The sequence below is a fragment of the Mustelus asterias genome, chromosome 11 (genome assembly GCF_964213995.1).
Source record: "Mustelus asterias chromosome 11, sMusAst1.hap1.1, whole genome shotgun sequence".
Taxonomy (NCBI): Eukaryota; Metazoa; Chordata; class Chondrichthyes; order Carcharhiniformes; family Triakidae; genus Mustelus; species Mustelus asterias.
The window spans coordinates 63057149-63077261 of record NC_135811.1 but is presented as its reverse complement, the minus strand read 5'-3'; the positions used below and the strand labels follow the sequence as shown (position 1 = coordinate 63077261).

At 46.7% G+C, this 20113-nt stretch overlaps 1 protein-coding gene across 1 annotated transcript in view; it reads left to right on the top strand.

Moving 5' to 3' along the window:
• LOC144500252 (hexokinase HKDC1-like) overlaps positions 1-20113 on the top strand; it is a 127903-nt gene that overhangs the window by 29408 nt on the left and 78382 nt on the right. Inside the window, exons 2-4 of the mRNA XM_078222928.1 lie at positions 9174-9478; positions 10953-11101; positions 15680-15799. Coding sequence (XP_078079054.1) covers positions 9174-9478; positions 10953-11101; positions 15680-15799 — 574 coding nt within the window. The remainder of the gene's footprint in view (positions 1-9173; positions 9479-10952; positions 11102-15679; positions 15800-20113) is intronic.

Here is a 20113-nt window from a genome sequence, read left to right as displayed (position 1 = left end):
TGGGAAGAGACATAGCCCGACACTGTCACCGATGCGTGACGTGCGCGCAATACAACCCTAGTAGACCTATAAAAATTAAAATGGGACACCAGCCGAGACCAAAGGGATCCTGGGAACATCTGCAAATAGATTTCACAGGGCCACTACCACAATCCCATGGCAAACCTTATTGTCTGGTTATTATAAACCAGTTCACCAGGTGGGTAGAAGCGTTCCCTACTACAAATTGTACTGCTACCACGGTGGCTAGGATATTGGCAGAAGAGGTAATCCCTACATGGGGTGTACCCCAACAAATCGATTCGGACCAAGGGACACACTTCACTGGAAAGGTGGTAAAAACGGTATGCCAATTAATGGGGATAAAACAAAAGTTTCACATCCCTTATCACCCACAGAGTTCTGGAATGGTGGAACGTATGAATAGAACACTTAAGAATGCACTAGCTAAAGCCATACAAACATCGGGAAAAATGTGGACAGAGGTATTGCCCACTATATTAATGAGACTAAGAGCTACCACAAACCGGACATCCGGATTAACCTCTTATGAGCTAATGACAGGACGGGCGATGCAATTACCAGAAAGCATCATAACAGGTGGGACCGATGTAGGTCCACTAAAAGATAAAATCAGGAGATATGTTTTGGAACTAAGCACCCAACTAAAAGGGATGCACAAATTGGTAAAAGACAGATTGAATTTTTTAAGATGTAACTAGACACATAGACGAGGGAAGAGCGGTAGATGTAGTTTATATGGATTTCAGCAAGGCGTTTGATAAGGTGCCCCATGCAAGGCTTATTGAGAAAGTGAAGGGGCATAGGATACAAGGGGACATTGCCTTGTGGATTCAGAACTGGCTTGCCCACAGAAGGCAAAGAGTGGTTGGAGATGGGTCTTTTTCAGCATGGCGGTCGGTCACCAGTGGAGTGCCCCAGGGATTTGTTCTGGGACCCTTGCTCTTTGTGATTTTTACAAATGACCTGGATGAGGAAGTGGAAGGATGGGTTGGCAAGTTTGCTAATGGCACAAAGGTTGGTGGTGTTGTGGATAGTGTAGAGGGATGTCAGCAGTTGCAACGAGACATAGATAAGATGCAAGACTGGGCGGAGAAGCGGCAGATGGACTTCAACCCAGCTAAGTGTGTGATGGTTCATTTTGGCAGGTCGAATAGGATGAAAGAATATAATATTAAGGGTAAGACGCTTGGCAGAGTGGAAGATCAGAAGGATCTTGGGGTCCAGGTTCATAGGACGCTCAAAGCAGCGTCGCAGGTAGAGGCTGTAATTAAGAGGGAGTATGGAATGCTGGCCTTCATCAATAGAGGAATTGAGTTTAGAAATCGGGAGATAATACTGCAGCTGTATAGGACCCTGGTCAGACCCCACCTGGAGTACTGTGCCCAGTTCCGGTCGCCTCATTACAGAAAGGATGTGGAAGCCATAGAAAGGGTGCAGAGGAGATTTTCAAGGATGTTGCCTGGATTAAATGGCATGCCTTATGAGGATAGGTTGAGAGAGCTAGGTCTTTTCTCCTTGGAGAGGCGAAGGATGAGAGGTGACCTGATAGAGGTGTTTAAGATGTTGAGAGGTATTGATAGAGTGGATTCTCAGAGGCTTTTACCCAGGGCTGAAATGGTTGCCATAAGAGGTCACAGGTTTAGGGTGCTAGGGAGTAGGTACAGAGGAGATGTCAGGGGTAGGTTTTTCACTCAGAGGGTGGTGGGTGCATGGAATCGGCTGTTGGTAGTGGTGGTGGAGGCGGATTCGATAGGGTCTTTTAAGAGACTTTTGGATAAGTTCATGGAAGTCAGTAAGATAGAGGGTTATAGGTAAGCCTAGTAGGTAGGGACATGGTCGGCGCAACTTGTGGGCCAAAGGGCCTCTTAGAATCCCTGCAGCACAGAAAGAGGCCATTCGGCCCATCGAGTCTGCACCGACCACAATCCCACCCAGGCCCTACCCCCATATCCCTACATATTTACCCACTAATCTACGCATCCCAGGACACTAAGGGCAATTTTAGCTTGGCCAATCAACCTAACCCGCACATCTTTGGACTGTGGGAGGAAACCGGAGCACCCGGAGGAAACCCACACAGACACGAGGAGAATATGCAAACTCCACACAGACAGTGACCCAAGCCGGGAATCGAACCCAGGTCGTTGGAGCTGTGAAGCAGCAGTGCTAACCACTGTGCTACCGTGCCTGTTTGTGCTGTAGCTTTTCTATGTTCTATGTTCTAAAAGACAATCAGGAACAAAGAGACGCAGAGAGAGAGCTTGAAATGCTCCCTGACGTCCCAACAGCGGGAAGCCGTGTCCTAGTGAAAACACTACGTGACAAACCAGGGTTTACACCAAAATGGAATGGGCCATATCAAGTTATAATTAGTGGAGGCACCTGTGCCTGTATAGACATAAGAGGGAAAGGTGTATGGAAACATTGGATACAGCTAAAATTACACAAGGGAACAAATGAGTAACTGAATTAATGAACTAACAGAACTGCTTTCCTCAACACAGGCAAAGACTGCAAGCAAAAACAACTGGCGCGCGCGGGTTAATAAGATAATATAACTTTTGAAGATTATATGAATTATAGTGTTAGGTTTGATATTTGATCATTGTGAATATGTATGTAATCGCGTATGTAACTGTACTACTTCGCGTTGTCGCGACTGTAAATTTAACTGGATTGGAGGATAACTTGTTTTACAAAGCTCACATACATTTACACGGGAATCGAACTGTATGTTACCTGTTAGCACAATCGGTAGAAGCCCTATTTGTAGCCACCCCTGGGTGGACCCCTCATGACTTATATACAGTAGATACATCAGATGCACCCTGTAAGGGACAAATTGGCAAACATAAAAGAAGTATACAGGGGAGATGTGTGGGACTTGTAAACCCAACAGGGTTCCAACAGGTGGGAGGAAAAGCTTGTTCAGATACTGTAAGCTATCCGCTTTGTTTTACGGGGCAGGGATGGGGATGTGCCTATGCCTTGGTCCCTAAGAATGATTCCTGCGTACAGACGCAGTGTGTCCGTCAACATTGTCGGGTTAATAAGGGACAGTTTACTTTCACTTATGATGAACAGAAATGTCTGAATATAACCCCCGAAAGCAGCTCATTTGTGGACAATGCAATGGAACTCACGTAAGCTCAGCCGAATGGACATACCCATTTGATACTTACCAGGTGGTGGGATCAAACGGGGAGTCAAGTAAACCAAACAATTGGCAATATGAACAAACTCATAATCAAGACACTAAATGTTACCGGGCTAAGAAGGGATATGTGTTCCTCTTCAATGGTACTTACATGACAGAAACATCAAACCTCCCAAACCATTTTGCAATAGGGACAATAGGACCACTGACTGTTCCATGCCCTCAGAAGGGGCATATTCGGAGGAGAATAGTAACTCTGCTTATCAGCAAAGAATTTTGCGCTGATTGGGAAGCCCCGGGCACAATGGGATCCTCACTGGGATATGGGTTCCTTGGAGCCTTATCTTGGAGCAGGAGTGATTAGTGCAAAGAATAGAAATCATATTGTTTGTGGACTAACAGTCCTAGGAAACAGCACTTCAAAAGCACTGGAGGCTGTTAACCAAGAAATGGCTGAACTGAGATTATATGCACAACAGACATGATACGCAGTGGACTACCAGTTAGCACAACAAGGGTGTGTGTGTACAATTATAGGCAATAAATGCATAACCCATGTCACAGACGAGTCCTATAACATTACACAAGTCATCAATAGTATCAGAAAACAACCTGATAGCTTCAGACAGGGACCCAAGAAAGGAAGTAACTGGCTGGAATGGCTAGTCGGGGGGTCCTGGGAATCTTACTTATTACATGGATTGGTCATCCTCATTTCCATTGTAATTGTCTGTTGTCTCATTGTTGGATGCCTAAAAGTCTGCTGCAAGGTTATGGTAACAAGAATTGTGCCAAGAGCCAGTGTATCCATCGGGGAAGAACCCATGATGAAGATCCCCGAACACATCAGAAGAAACGAAGAAGAAAAATGACCTTTATATGTGAATGTATAATTGTTGGTCTCGGGATTATTAAAGTCATAATCCGGACCAAAAGTGGAGAAAAACATAAAGATGGATACCTAACACATAAAATGGCTGCCTGGCACATAAAAAGGTTACCTGGGAAAGAGACATTAAGCAGGCACTGACTTTTAGTGCAGACAGCTACTTGAAATTAAAACATGCAGGACAGACAGTTATTTAAAGTTAAACATGCAGGAATCAGATACTGCAGGAAGCCAGTAAAGGCTTGAGGCACCTTAAGATAAGGACAGACCTAGGACAATAAGGACTGATAAAGAGATTAGCCATAAATGGGAACGGGAATACATAAATGCAGGAAAACCAATTACTGTATGTATAGACCAAAACTAAGTCATTGATGGTCACTGAAGGAGGAAATGTATCCATTCTATGAAACAATGCGATGTTAAAAGCCAATGTCTGGCTGTAACGATGTGTTAAACTATCGATCTTACTCAGCTATAACGATGTGCTAAATGACTAATGTCCGGATTATCCATTGTCTGAAAGGTATAAAAATTAACCACTCCTATTGTATCATTGAGAGAAGGTAGCTGCTAAAGTACTGCGGCATGCCAGTGCCTTTCTCCACAAAGCTTCGTTAAATAAAACTGTATTGTTGAACCTCCAGTCTGACTCCGATGGTTTTCCCACAACATAGGTATGATATAATTGGGATTACGGAGACATGGCTGCAGGGTGATCAGGGTATTCAATATTTAGGAAGGACAGGCATAAAGGAAAACATGGTGGAGTGGCACTCTGGTTAAAGAGGAAATTAACAAAATAGTGAGAAAAGATATTAGCTCTGACAACATGGAGTCCGGTTGGGCAGAGTTGAGAAATACCAAGGGGCAAAAAACATCAGTGAGTGTCAAAGATAGACCCCCAAACTGCAGTGGTGATGTTGGGAATGGCAAAAAACATGAAATTAGAGATGCAGGTGATAAGGGAATATCGGTGATCATGGGTGATTTTAATCTGCACATAGGATCATAGAATCCCTACAGTGCAGAAAGAGGCCATTTGGCCCATCGAGTCTGCACCGACCACAATCCCACCCAGGCCCGATCCCCATACCCCTACATATTTACCCACTAATCCCTCTAACCTATACATCTCAGGACACTAAGGGGCAATTTTAGAATGGCCAATCAACCTAACCCGCACATCTTTGGACTGTGGGAGGAAACCGGAGCACACGGAGGAAACCCACGCAGACACGAGGAGAAAGTGCAAACTCCACACAGACAGTGACCCAAGCCGGGAATCGAACCCAGGTCCCTGGAGCTGTGAAGCAGCAATGCTAACCACTGTGCTACCGTGCCGCCAAAATAGATTGGGCAAATCAAATTAGCCACAATGCCGTAGAGGAGGAATTCCTGAAGTGTATATGGGATGGCTTTCTTGACCAATATGTGGAGGAACCAACGAGAGAGAATGCCATCTTAGACTAGCCTTAGACTGCAATGAGAAGGGAATCATTGCCAGTCTAGCTCTGCGAGACCCCTTGGGGATGAGTGATCATAACATGACAGAATTTTTTATCAAGATGGAGAATGAAGTAGTTGATTCAGAGACTAGTATGCTGAATCTTAATAAAGGAAACTATGAAGATATGAGGCGTGAGTTGGCCTTGATAGATTGGGGAGAATTACTTAAAGGGATGACAGTGGATAGGCAATGGCAAACATTCAAGGAACGCATGGGGGAACTGCAACAACTGTTTATTCCTGTCTGGCACAAAAGCAAAATGGGTAAGAAGGCCAATCCATGGCTTACAAAGGAAATTACAGAGAGTATCTGATCTAAGGAAGAAGCATACAGATTGGCCAAGAAAAATAATAGGATTCGGAGCAGTTTAGAATTAAGCAAAGAAGGACCAAGAGATTGATTAAGAAGGGGAAAATACAGGATGAAAGTAAGCTTGCAGGGAACATAAAGACTGACACTAAGAGTTTCTATAGATATGTGAAGAGAAAGGTTGGTGAAGACAAACGTAGGTCCCCTACAGATAGAAACAGAGGAATGTATAATAGGGGACAAAGAAATGGCCGAGCAACTGAATACATACTTTGGTTCTGTCTTCACAAAAGAGGACACAAATCAGATGCCAGAAATGTTGGAGAATTCAACATTTAGTGAGAGGGAAGGACTGAGGTTATTAGTAGTTATCAGTTGTCCTGGACCCTGGCACCAGGTAACTAACAGCCTTTTGGATTTGCACTCTTTGCTGCAGAGAATGTTTATTTTTATTCCTTCGTGGGACATGGGCGTTGCTGGCTGGCCAGCATTTATTGCCCATCCCTAGTTGCTCTTGAACTGAGTGGCTTGCTCGGCCATTCCACAGGCCAGTTGAGAGTCAACCACATTGCTTCAATATTAGTAGAGAAATTGTGCTGGGAAAATTGATGAGATTGAAGGCGGATAACTCCCCAGGGCCTGATAATCTACATCCCAGAGTACTTAAGAAAGTGGCTCTAGAAATAGTGGATGCATTGGTGGTCATCTCCCAGGATTCTACAGACTCTGGAACAGTCCCTGCAGATTAGAGGGTAGCTAATCTCACTCCAATATTCAAAAAGGGAGGTAGAGAGAAAACGGAATTATAGACCAGTAAGCCTTACATTGGTAGTGGGGGAAATTCTCGAATCCATTAACAAGGACTTTATAGCAGATCATTTAGAAAGCAGTGCAGGATCAGGCAGAGTCATCATGGATTTATGAAGGAGAAATCATGCTTGACAAATCTGTTGGAATTCTTCGAAGAAGTAACGAGTAGAGTTGACAAGGGGGAGTCCCACATAAGAGATTATCATGCAAGATTAAAACGCATGGGATTGGGGGAAGTGTATTGAGATGGATAGAAAACTGGTTGGCAGAGAGGAAACAGAGTAGCAATTAATGGGTCCTTTTCAAATTGGCAGGCAGTAACTCGTGGGGTGCCACAGGGATCGATGATGGGACCCCAGCTATTCACAATATATATTAATGATTTGGATGAGGGAACAAAATGTAACATCTCAAAGTTTGCAGATGATACCAAGTGGGGGGGGGGGGGGGGGTGGGTGAACTGACGAGGATGCAGAGATCCTTCAGAATGATCTGGACAGGTCGGGGGAGTGGGCAAATCAATGGCAGATGCAGTATAATTTGGATAAATGTGAGGTTATTCACTTTGGAAGCAAAAACAAGAAGGCAGATTACTCCCTGAATGTCTGTAAATTGGGAGAGGGGAGTGCAGCAGGACCTCGGTGTCCTTGTGCGCTATTCACTGAAGGTAAGCATGCAGGTGCAGCAGGTGGTAAAGAAGGCAAATGGTATGTTGGCCTTCATTGCGAGAGGTTTTGAGTACAGGAGCAGGGATGTGTTGCAATTATACAGGGCCTTGGTGAGGCCACACCCAGTGTATTCTGTGCAATTTTGGTCTCCTTTTCTGAGGAAGGATGTAGTTGTACTTGAGGGAGTGCAGCGAAGGTTTACCAGGCTGATTCCGGGGGATAGTGGGACTGATGTATGAGGAGAGATTGACTCGGTTAGGATTGTTTTCGCTGGAGTTCAGACGAATGAGGGGGGATCTCATGGAGACTTATAAAACAAGACTAGACAGGGTAGATGCAGGGAAGATATTCCCGATGGTGGGGGTGTCCAGAACCAGGGGCCACAGTCTGAGGGTTCAGGGTAGACCATTTAGGACGGAGGTGAGGAGACATTTCTTCACCCAGAGAATGGTGAGCCTGTGGAATTCATTACCACAGGAAGTAGTTGATGCCAAAACATTGAATGTATTCAAGAGGCGGCTGGTTATTGCACTTGGGGCGAATGGGATCAAAGGTTATGGAGAGTAAGCAGGATTAGGCTATTGAGTTGGACGATAAGCCATGATCGTAATGAATGGTGGAGCAGGCTCGAAGAGTCACATGGCCTCCTGCTGCTCCCATCCTCTATATTTCTATGTTACCTGAGCCACATACAAATTAGCACAGGACAAATCAGATTAAAGAGATGAACACATGGCTCAAAGTTTGGTGCAGGAGGAGTGGGTTCCGATTCATTGGGCACTGGCACCAATACTGGGGAAAGTGGGATCTGTACTGTTGGGATGATGTTAGCCCGAACCTTGCTGGGACTGCTGTTCTTGCGAGCTACATAATTAGAATCATAGAACCCTACAGTGCAGAAGGAGGCCATTTGGCCCATCAAGTCTGCACTGACCACTATCCCACCCAGGCCCCATCTCCATAACCCCATGGAGGCTAATCCTTCTGGCACTAAGGGGCAATTCAGCATGGCCAATCCACCTAACCCGCACATCTTTGGACGTTGGGAGGAAACCGGAACACTTGTTGGAAACCCACGAAAAGATGAGAACGTGCAAACTCCACACAGACAGTGACCCAAGCCGGGAATCGAACCTGAGTCCCTGTCACTGTGAGGCAGTAGCGCTAACTACAGTGCCAAGTGTCGCGAAGTAGAGAAAGTTTTAAACTCAGTAGTTGTGGGGGAGCAAGGAATCAAATTTGGGAAGATGTGGTAAATCAAAGAGTAGGGAGACAAGACGAGAGAGAGAGGTATTCTGGGAAATGAAAAACAGACCAGGTCTGGGATAAAATGTAAGATCCTGAGGGGTCTTGACAGGGTGGATGTGGAGAGGATGTTTCCTCTGGTGGAAAAATATAGAACTTGGGGTCACAGTTTAAAATAAGGGGTTGCCCATTAGAAATGGAGACAAAGTGAAATTGTTAACAGAGGATGGTGAGCCTGTGGGACCCTTTCTGAAAGGGCAGTGGCAACATGGTGGTTAGATTCTTGTAACCAAGGGGGTGATAGGTTACTAGGGGTAAGCGGGATACAGATTCGAGGTTGTTATCAGATCAACCTTGATCTTATTGAATGGCAGAGCAGGCTCGAGGAGCTGAATGGCCTACTCCTGTTTCTTGCTCATATATCTTATTGACAGTTCCAAGGCACAAGGTGAATGAAACTAATGAATCATTGAGGAGTCAGTATATTTTCTGACTACGCTGAGTCCATGGTGAAACTCTTTGTGTTTAATACTGGGATTTTTCTCTCTGAAATTCTGACAGATATGCAAAAACCTTCCACAAGCTGGTGCGAAGCATGCTCCCAGACTGCGAGGTGCGATTTCTCATAACTGAACATGGCACTGGGAAGGGTGCTGCCATGGTAACCGCTGTAGCCCAGAGGCTGGTTCATCAGCGTAAATATATTAACAAGATCCTGTCACCATTCGACCTCAACCGTGATCAACTTCTGGAAATAATGGAAAACATGAGAAGTGAGATGGAACGGGGACTAAAGCTTGAGACTCACAGCACTGCATCAGTCAAAATGTTGCCAACCTACGTCCACAAATTCCCTAAAGGAACAGGTATGTCTGTCCACAGGACAGTTATTTACCAAATCTTCTTCACACACAGGGCCATTGGGGTAACCGAGAGAGGCTGAAGGTCTCCATATTAACTGGGACAATGGTTAGATTCCCATCACCCAGTCAGGAGCCCATGGCTTCAACCTTCACTTCCCGCATTTTAGAACAAAATAGAGGTTGAAAATGCAGCACTGCACCGGCATGGGACTGCCAAAAGTGGTACCCCTAAATCAGACCTGGGAAGCCAGGATGTTACACGCTATTGACTCCACACTGCATTGACATTACCAATGTACTGCTCATTTTTCACATCAAATGTCACAGCCAGAGAATCCAATTCAGAAACAGTCACCCATAAACTTAAACTTGGGCTTGAGACATTCTCAGAAATAAAATTCTACAGGCTTTGGTAAGTATTGTATTACAAACCACATTGCCAGTCTCACACTCCCCACACTGTGACTGGCCTATAATTATATTTAAATAATAAATAAAAGCAAATTACTGCGGATGCTGGAATCTGAAACCAAAAGAGAAAATGTTGGAAAATCTCAGCAGATCTGTAAGGAGAGAAAAGAGCTGATGTTTCGAGTCCAGATGAACTTTTGTCAAAGCTAAATTCCCTCACCCTGCAGTATAAATATCTCCCACTTTCTCTGCCTTTTAGCTTTGACAAAGGGTCGTCTGGACTCGAAACGTCAGCTCTTTTCTCTCCTTACAGATGCTGCCAGACCTGCTGACATTTTCCAGCATTTTCTCTTTTGGTTATAATTATATTTATTTTAACTTGTAAGTTTATTTAGCAATTCATACATTATTAGCAAAAACACCTGACCATTCTAACCCCTTGACATTCAATGACATTCCCATTGCTGAATCCCTCACTATCAATAGTCTGTGGGTTGCCATTGACCAGAAAATAAATTGGACTAGCAATATAAAAACTGTGGCTACAACAGCAGGTTAGAGGCTCGGAATCCTGTGTTGAGTAACTCATCTCCTGACTCTCCAGAACCTACCCACCATCTGGTAGGCAGTGGCAGCAGTGTGTGCAATATGCACTGCAGGAACTCACCAAGGCCCACTCGATAGCACCTTCCAAACCCACAACCACTATCATCTAGAGGGACAAGAGCAGAGGATATCTGGGAACACCACCACCTGGAAGTTCCCTCCAAGCCATTCGCCATCTTGACTTGGAAACATATTGCCATTCCTTCACTGTCACTGGGTCAAAATTCTACACCACAGGGACTGCAGCGGTCAGAGAGGGCAGCTCACCACAACCTTCTCGAGGGCAATTAGGGATAGGCAAAAAGAGCTGACCTAGCCAGCAATACTCACATCCCATAAGTTAATTTAAATAATGATGAAGTGAACAATGGGGTGGGATAGTTGCTTCTAACATTGACTGTGCCTCTCACAATCACATGTCTGGTTTGAAACTATTTTGTCTGACAAATTTCTATTGCAGAAAGTGGCAAGTTCTTGGCAGTTGATTTGGGTGGCACTAACCTCCGTGTACTCCTTGTTGTGATGAAAGCTGGAGTTAGGCATTCTATTCAAATGTACCACAAAATGTTTCCTATTCCTTTTGAGATCATGCAAGGGACAGGTGAAGAGGTGAGTGCGATCCTCTGTATAATCCTCAATATGCAAGTCATTTCAAACACATGCTTGGGAAGAACAGGAAACTTTAGACCTAAAACCAAAGGTGAGTGATGTGGGTGGGTTGGGGGGGGGGAGGAGGAGGAGGGTTGTTGTCATGGGGGGGGGGAAATCACTGTATCCTTGCTGCTGACTTCCCTCACCTGTCTCCACTGAGTGCCTTTGAATGAAATCCCCCCCTTGGTCCTCAGAGCAATCCTGTAATGGTGGGTCTCCCTCCTCACCTTTCTGCCATTAGGTTCTGACCAATGGCAATGGTTAGTGCACATTAATTACTCATTTGGCAGTGGTCTTTATTGGGGTGGGGGCATGAACTGTGTGGAGTTTGCACATTCTCCTCGTGCCTGCGTGGGTTTCCTCCGGGTGCTCCGGTTTCCTCCCACAGTCCAAAGAAGTGCGGGTTAGGTTGATTGGCCAGGTTAAAAATTGCCCCTTAGACTCCTGAGATGCGTAGGTTAGAGGGATTAACGGGTAAAATATGTGGGGGTAGGGCCTGGGTGGGATTGTGGTCGGTGCAGACTCGATGGGCCGAATGGCCTCCTTCTGCACTGTAGGGATTCTATGAAGCCAGCTGAGTCCCTACCTGCTATTCTGGCACTGATTAAATGCCAGCTCCACCACCAAACCCACCACAGGGGGTGGGAACAAAACTCTGCCCAGGGTAACCAAGTATTTGGACAAATCCAAGCTGATCAAAGAAAACCTGCAGAGGTTTGGAAACAATAGCTGATGGTTAGTGAACCTAGTTAAATCTTCAATGTGATAAATAAAAGATGAATATTCCAGGCAGCATCTGATGAAATTCCACAGAGAAAGTTTAAAATATGAGCATTTGGAATTTTGGACAATGTGCTGACACTGGTCAGGAACTGCTTAGGACAGAGTGTGAGGAGTTAGAGTGCAGGGAGACAGGGAAAGTACCCACATAGTGTGAGGAGTTAGAGTGCAGGGAGACAGGGAAAGTACCCACATAGTGTGAGGAGTTAGAGTGCAGGGAGACAGGGAAAGTACCCACATAGTGTGAGGAGTTAGAGTGCAGGGAGACAGGGAAAGTACCCACATAGTGTGAGGAGTTAGAGTGCAGGGAGACAGGGAAAGTACCCACATAGTGTGAGGAGTTAGAGTGCAGGGAGACAGGGAAAGTACCCACATAGTGTGAGGAGTTAGAGTGCAGGGAGACAGGGAAAGTACCCACATAGTGTGAGGAGTTAGAGTGCAGGGAGACAGGGAAAGTACCCACATAGTGTGAGGAGTTAGAGTGCAGGGAGACAGGGAAAGTACCCACATAGTGTGAGGAGTTAGAGTGCAGGGAGACAGGGAAAGTACCCACAGAGTGTGAGGAGTTAGAGTGCAGGGAGACAGGGAAAGTACCCACATAGTGTGAGGAGTTAGAGTGCAGGGAGACAGGGAAAGTACCCACATAGTGTGAGGAGTTAGAGTGCAGGGAGACAGGGAAAGTACCCACATAGTGTGAGGAGTTAGAGTGCAGGGAGACAGGGAAAGTACCCACATAGTGTGAGGAGTTAGAGTGCAGGGAGACAGGGAAAGTACCCACATAGTGTGAGGAGTTAGAGTGCAGGGAGACAGGGAAAGTACCCACATAGTGTGAGGAGTTAGAGTGCAGGGAGACAGGGAAAGTACCCACATAGTGTGAGGAGTTAGAGTGCAGGGAGACAGGGAAAGTACCCACATAGTGTGAGGAGTTAGAGTGCAGGGAGACAGGGAAAGTACCCACATAGTGTGAGGAGTTAGAGTGCAGGGAGACAGGGAAAGTACCCACATAGTGTGAGGAGTTAGAGTGCAGGGAGACAGGGAAAGTACCCACATAGTGTGAGGAGTTAGAGTGCAGGGAGACAGGGAAAGTACCCACAGAGTGTGAGGAGTTAGAGTGCAGGGAGACAGGGAAAGTACCCACAGAGTGTGAGGAGTTAGAGTGCAGGGAGACAGGGAAAGTACCCACATAGTGTGAGGAGTTAGAGTGCAGGGAGACAGGGAAAGTACCCACATAGTGTGAGGAGTTAGAGTGCAGGGAGACAGGGAAAGTACCCACATAGTGTGAGGAGTTAGAGTGCAGGGAGACAGGGAAAGTACCCACATAGTGTGAGGAGTTAGAGTGCAGGGAGACAGGGAAAGTACCCACATAGTGTGAGGAGTTAGAGTGCAGGGAGACAGGGAAAGTACCCACATAGTGTGAGGAGTTAGAGTGCAGGGAGACAGGGAAAGTACCCACATAGTGTGAGGAGTTAGAGTGCAGGGAGACAGGGAAAGTACCCACATAGTGTGAGGAGTTAGAGTGCAGGGAGACAGGGAAAGTACCCACAGAGTGTGAGGAGTTAGAGTGCAGGGAGACAGGGAAAGTACCCACATAGTGTGAGGAGTTAGAGTGCAGGGAGACAGGGAAAGTACCCACATAGTGTGAGGAGTTAGAGTGCAGGGAGACAGGGAAAGTACCCACAGAGTGTGAGGAGTTAGAGTGCAGGGAGACAGGGAAAGTACCCACATAGTGTGAGGAGTTAGAGTGCAGGGAGACAGGGAAAGTACCCACATAGTGTGAGGAGTTAGAGTGCAGGGAGACAGGGAAAGTACCCACATAGTGTGAGGAGTTAGAGTGCAGGGAGACAGGGAAAGTACCCACATAGTGTGAGGAGTTAGAGTGCAGGGAGACAGGGAAAGTACCCACATAGTGTGAGGAGTTAGAGTGCAGGGAGACAGGGAAAGTACCCACATAGTGTGAGGAGTTAGAGTGCAGGGAGACAGGGAAAGTACCCACATAGTGTGAGGAGTTAGAGTGCAGGGAGACAGGGAAAGTACCCACATAGTGTGAGGAGTTAGAGTGCAGGGAGACAGGGAAAGTACCCACATAGTGTGAGGAGTTAGAGTGCAGGGAGACAGGGAAAGTACCCACATAGTGTGAGGAGTTAGAGTGCAGGGAGACAGGGAAAGTACCCACATAGTGTGAGGAGTTAGAGTGCAGGGAGACAGGGAAAGTACCCACATAGTGTGAGGAGTTAGAGTGCAGGGAGACAGGGAAAGTACCCACATAGTGTGAGGAGTTAGAGTGCAGGGAGACAGGGAAAGTACCCACATAGTGTGAGGAGTTAGAGTGCAGGGAGACAGGGAAAGTACCCACATAGTGTGAGGAGTTAGAGTGCAGGGAGACAGGGAAAGTACCCACATAGTGTGAGGAGTTAGAGTGCAGGGAGACAGGGAAAGTACCCACATAGTGTGAGGAGTTAGAGTGCAGGGAGACAGGGAAAGTACCCACATAGTGTGAGGAGTTAGAGTGCAGGGAGACAGGGAAAGTACCCACAGAGTGTGAGGAGTTAGAGTGCAGGGAGACAGGGAAAGTACCCACATAGTGTGAGGAGTTAGAGTGCAGGGAGACAGGGAAAGTACCCACATAGTGTGAGGAGTTAGAGTGCAGGGAGACAGGGAAAGTACCCACAGAGTGTGAGGAGTTAGAGTGCAGGGAGACAGGGAAAGTACCCACATAGTGTGAGGAGTTAGAGTGCAGGGAGACAGGGAAAGTACCCACATAGTGTGAGGAGTTAGAGTGCAGGGAGACAGGGAAAGTACCCACAGAGTGTGAGGAGTTAGAGTGCAGGGAGACAGGGAAAGTACCCACATAGTGTGAGGAGTTAGAGTGCAGGGAGACAGGGAAAGTACCCACATAGTGTGAGGAGTTAGAGTGCAGGGAGACAGGGAAAGTACCCACATAGTGTGAGGAGTTAGAGTGCAGGGAGACAGGGAAAGTACCCACAGAGTGTGAGGAGTTAGAGTGCAGGGAGACAGGGAAAGTACCCACATAGTGTGAGGAGTTAGAGTGCAGGGAGACAGGGAAAGTACCCACATAGTGTGAGGAGTTAGAGTGCAGGGAGACAGGGAAAGTACCCACATAGTGTGAGGAGTTAGAGTGCAGGGAGACAGGGAAAGTACCCACATAGTGTGAGGAGTTAGAGTGCAGGGAGACAGGGAAAGTACCCACATAGTGTGAGGAGTTAGAGTGCAGGGAGACAGGGAAAGTACTCACATAGTGTGAGGAGTTAGAGTGCAGGGAGACAGGGAAAGTACTCACATTGGTTGGATGAGGCTGGTGCTATCTCAGGAATCTGTTCTGGGATCTCAGCCTTTTGCTATATTTAGCAATAACTCTGATGAAAGAATGTAATGTAGTATTTAGCAGAAAAACCACATAGATTTCAGTTAGCTAGCTACCCCATAGTCATGACATAATTGATTAGAATGCAGTGGGAGAGGGAGAAAAGATCAGGGTTTCTGCTTGGGCTGAAGCGTGTGCATAAGTGAATGTCAGGTGAAGGCAGGGTCATTCTCTGTGGAAAGGGGTTGCCCTGTTCAAGGGTTTCTGATGTCAAGATCAAACGTGAAGATCGGGCAATTGGCAAGGACACAGGAGGGTAATGGAGACCTGTGGACTATGTCATCTATAAGTCTCTGCCTTTGAAGGGGAGGGGAAAAGACTCGGAGGGAAAAAGAATGAAGTTTTACTTAATGTATGACATGTCCTGATTGTAGCTGTTTGACCACATTGTGGAATGCATCGTTGACTTTGTGGAGTATATGGGAATAAAAGATGCACGTCTCTCCTTGGGCTTCACGTTCTCCTTTCCCTGCATACAGAAGCAATTGGATCAGGTCAGTTCATATATATTCCCTTCAGTCATAAAGAAAGAGAAGGTACAGTGGTATTAGTCAAGTATTAAACTATGAAATGGCAATCACATGATAATGAAATGTGACAATTCCCATTCAGCTGACATTAGATCCCTCTTTCACAGTATCTGTTGAGGAATATCTCCAGAATGTCGATCTCTAGATTTCATTCCAAGCTTTGGTGACATTATATGAGAAATAAATTCCTGAGATCAGAGAGAAATATGGCTTTGACCATCTTGTGCCAATGTCTCAGTAATGTGCTCCAGAATTTGTAACTGATGTAGGGCGGCACGGTAGCACAGTGGTTAGCACTGCTGCTTCACAGCTCCAGGGTCCCGGGTTCGATTCCCGGCTCGGGTCACTGTCTGTGTGGAGTTTGCACATTCTCCTCGTGTCTGCGTGGGTTTCCTCCGGGTGCTCCGGTTTCCTCCCACAGTCCAAAGATGTGCGGGTTAGGTTGATTGGCCAGGTTAAAAAATTGCCCCTTAGAGTCCTGGGATGTGTAGGTTAGAGGGATTAGCGGGTAAAATATGTGGGGGTAGGGCCTGGGTGGGATTGTGGTCGGTGCAGACTCGCTGGGCCGAATGGCCTCCTTCTGCACTGTAGGGTTTCTATGTCACTATGTTCTATTTCTATGTCTATGAACTTGACGCTCCCCGAGCCAAGCTGTTCCAGTACAGTTACAACACTGGCACCTACCTGGCAATGTGACAAATTACTCAGGTATCTCCTGTACACACAAAAGGGATAAATTCGACCTGGCCAATTACTGCCCTAACTGTCCACTCTCAACCATCAGAAGTGATGAAACATGTCATCAACATATTTCTGGAATGCTTTTCTGCTGATTCTACCAGTAAGTCAGTTACAAATGCTGGATTTTCCTGACCCTTCAGAGATGATGTGGAGATGCTGGCATTGGACTGGGGTAAACACAGTAAGAAGTCTAACACCAGGTTTGGAGAGGCAGAGGAAGTTGAAAAATTGGATGGGCTGATGTCAGAAGGGAAACCAAACAGTTTTGGGGCGGCACGGTAGCGGCAGTGGTTAGCACTGCTGCTTCACAGCTCCAGGGTCCCGGGTTCGATTCCCGGCTCGGGTCATTGTCTGTGTGGAGTTTGCACATTCTCCTCGTGTCTGCGTGGGTTTCCTCCGGGTGCTCCGGTTTCCTCCCACAGTCCAAAGATGTGCGGGTTAGGTTGATTGGCCAGGTTAAAAAAAAAATTGCCCCTTAGAGTCCTGAGGTGCGTAGGTTAGAGGGATTAGTGGGTAAATATGTGGGGGTGGGGCCTGGGTGGGATTGTGGTCGGTGCAGACTCGATGGGCCGAATGGCCTCCTTCTGTACTGTAGGGTTTCTATGATTTCTATGACAGTAGATGCAGATATTACAGTGGCTGCAGTATGACGGGATGACATTGAATTATCACAAAGTTTGAAAAAGCAACAAACTTTGAAGGTTTTCAGATTTGTTCAGGCTGCATTTAAACCAGGTTTCAGTTTCAGAACCTCGTCTGGTATAAGGAGCAAGTGGGAGGTAGTGCTGGCTGCAGCCTACAGCAAGCATTGACAGAGGCAGAGGGGAGAAGGAGAAAGGGTGCCAAAGCTGTCAAGAACAAAGAAGAACAAAGAACAATACAGCACAGGAACAGGCCCTTTGGCCCTCCAAGCCCGCGCCGCTCCCCGGTCCAGGATTGAATCCTGAATCCAGGATCCCCGCCCAATTTTCCAGCCTATCTACATCCTAATATCCTATCCACCGAGCTGTCCCTCACAGCTACGATGCTTTGTTCATCACAACCTATTAACTCACCCCCACCCCCCCATTCCAGACCATGTGATCTCCAGGGAGAGGCGAAAACCCAGAGTGAAAACCCCAGGGCCAATATGGGGAAAAGAAAAATCTGGGAAATTCCTCTCCGACCCCCTGTGGCGATCGAAACGAGTCCAGGAGATCACACTGGCCCTGATCAGAAAATGCTTCCCAACCCTATTCATTTCCACTTCCACGAACACCATCTGAATTCCCTGCCCCCGAGACAGGTTCCCAACTATCCGCAGTCTCGCTCTGTACTGGCACCAGCAAGATGATCATAGAATGAAGCCTTGAAACGAGAAACAAAGAACAATTAGCCCGCGCCGCTCCCTGGTCCAAACTAGACCACTCTTTTGTATCCCTCCATTCCCACTCCGTTCATATAGCTGTCTAGATAAGTCTTAAACGTTCCCAGTGTGTCCGCCTCCACCACCTTGCCCGGCAACACATTCCAGGCCCCCACGACCCTCTGTGTAAAATATGTCCTTCTGATATCTGTGTTAAACCTCCCCCCCTTCACCTTGAACCTATGACCCCTCATGAACGTGACCACCGACCCGGGGAAAAGCTTCCCACCGTTCACCCTATCTATGCCTTTCATAATTTTATACACCTCTATTAAGTCTCCCCTCATCCTCCATCTTTCCAAGGAGAACAACCCCAGTTTCCCCAATCTCTCCTCATAACCAAGCCCCTCCATACCAGGCAACATCCTGGTAAACCTCCTCTGTACTCTCTCCAAAGCCTCCACGTCCTTCTGGTAGTGTGGCGACCAGAACTGGACGCAGTATTCCAAATGCGGCCGAACCAACGTTCTATATATCTGCAACATCAGACCCCAACTTTTATACTCTATGCCCCGTCCTATAAAGGCCAGCATGCCATATGCCTTCTTCACCACCTTCTCCACCTGTGACGTCACCTTCAAAGATCTGTGGACTTGCACACCCTCTGCGTCTCTACACCCTTTATGGTTCTTCCATTTATCGTGTAGCTCCTCCCTACATTATTCCCACCAAAATGCATCACTTTGCATTTATCAGGATTGAACTCCATCTGCCATTTCTTTGCCCAAATTTCCAGCCTATCTATATCCTTCTGTAGCCTCTGACAATGTTCCTCACTATCTGCAAGTCCTGCCAGTTTTGTGTCGTCCGCAAACTTACTGATCACCCCAGTTACTCCTTCTTCCAGATCATTTATATAAATCACAAACAGCAGAGGTCCCAATACAGAGCCCTGCGGAACACCACTAGTCACAGGCCTCCAGCCGGAAAAAGACCCTTCCACTACCACCCTCTGTCTTCTATGACCAAGCCAGTTCTCCACCCATCTAGCCACCTCCCCCTTTATCCCATGAGATCCAACCTTTTTCACTAGCCTACCATGAGGGACTTTGTCAAACGCTTTACTAAAGTCCATATAGACAACATCCACGGCCCTTCCTTCGTCAACCATTCTGGTCACTTCTTCAAAAAACACCACCAGGTTAGTGAGGCATGACCTCCCTCTCACAAAACCATGCTGACTATCGTTAATGAGTTTATTCCTTTCTAAATGCGCATACATCCTATCTTTAAGAATCTTCTCCAACAACTTCCCCACCACGGACGTCAAGCTCACCGGCCTATAATTACCCGGGTTATCCTTCCTACCCTTCTTAAATAACGGGACCACATTAGCTGTCGGGGGTACAGTCAGAGTGGCATATTGATGCTGGCAGTTATGTGTGAACACTGAATGAATTCACAGGCCGTGGACCTCATTCTCTCAGGTTTCAGCTCCTCTGGTCAAAAAGATAGCTGTAGCAATGGAGCGCAGAGGGAAAGATTGAACATCCACCTCAGGGGAGCAGAGGAAAAGGCAGCAGATGGACTCGCAAACAGCCTCCTGCACAAAAGAGGAATTTACCCACAGCAGAGAGTCTATGGACTCTGGATCAGCTAGCCCAAGATGTGGAAACAGCAGGTATCACTGAAGACTATGCCTCCCCAAAACAGCATCACTGACTTGTGTCCCATGTTGGAGGAAGAACTGAACCGCATAGAAGTGGTGGCCACCCATTGCCAGCAGCATTGAGGGTCACCATGGTGCTGAATAGATTTCGGGGATCCACTAACATTTAGGAGAAGTCTCGAAGTTTGCATTGTTGCATCAGGGTGGTTTCAATCTCATCTTTATGAGAGCTAGCCAGTACATGTCCATTTGTACTAAGAAGGACAAACCGACTGAGAGAACCTTTAGATTCAGGGTCATTGTTGAATCGCTCCAGATACAGGGTGTTATCGACTACACACGTTGCCATCAAAGCCCCCACAACAAGGCTGCACTCATCATCAGGAAGGCCTTTTTTCCTCGAAACAGCTACGACACCTACATAGAGTCATAGAGCCATAGAGGATTACAGCATGGAGACAGGTCCTTCGGCCCAACTTGTCTATGCTGCCCCTTTTTTTTTAAACCATTAAGCTAGTCCCAA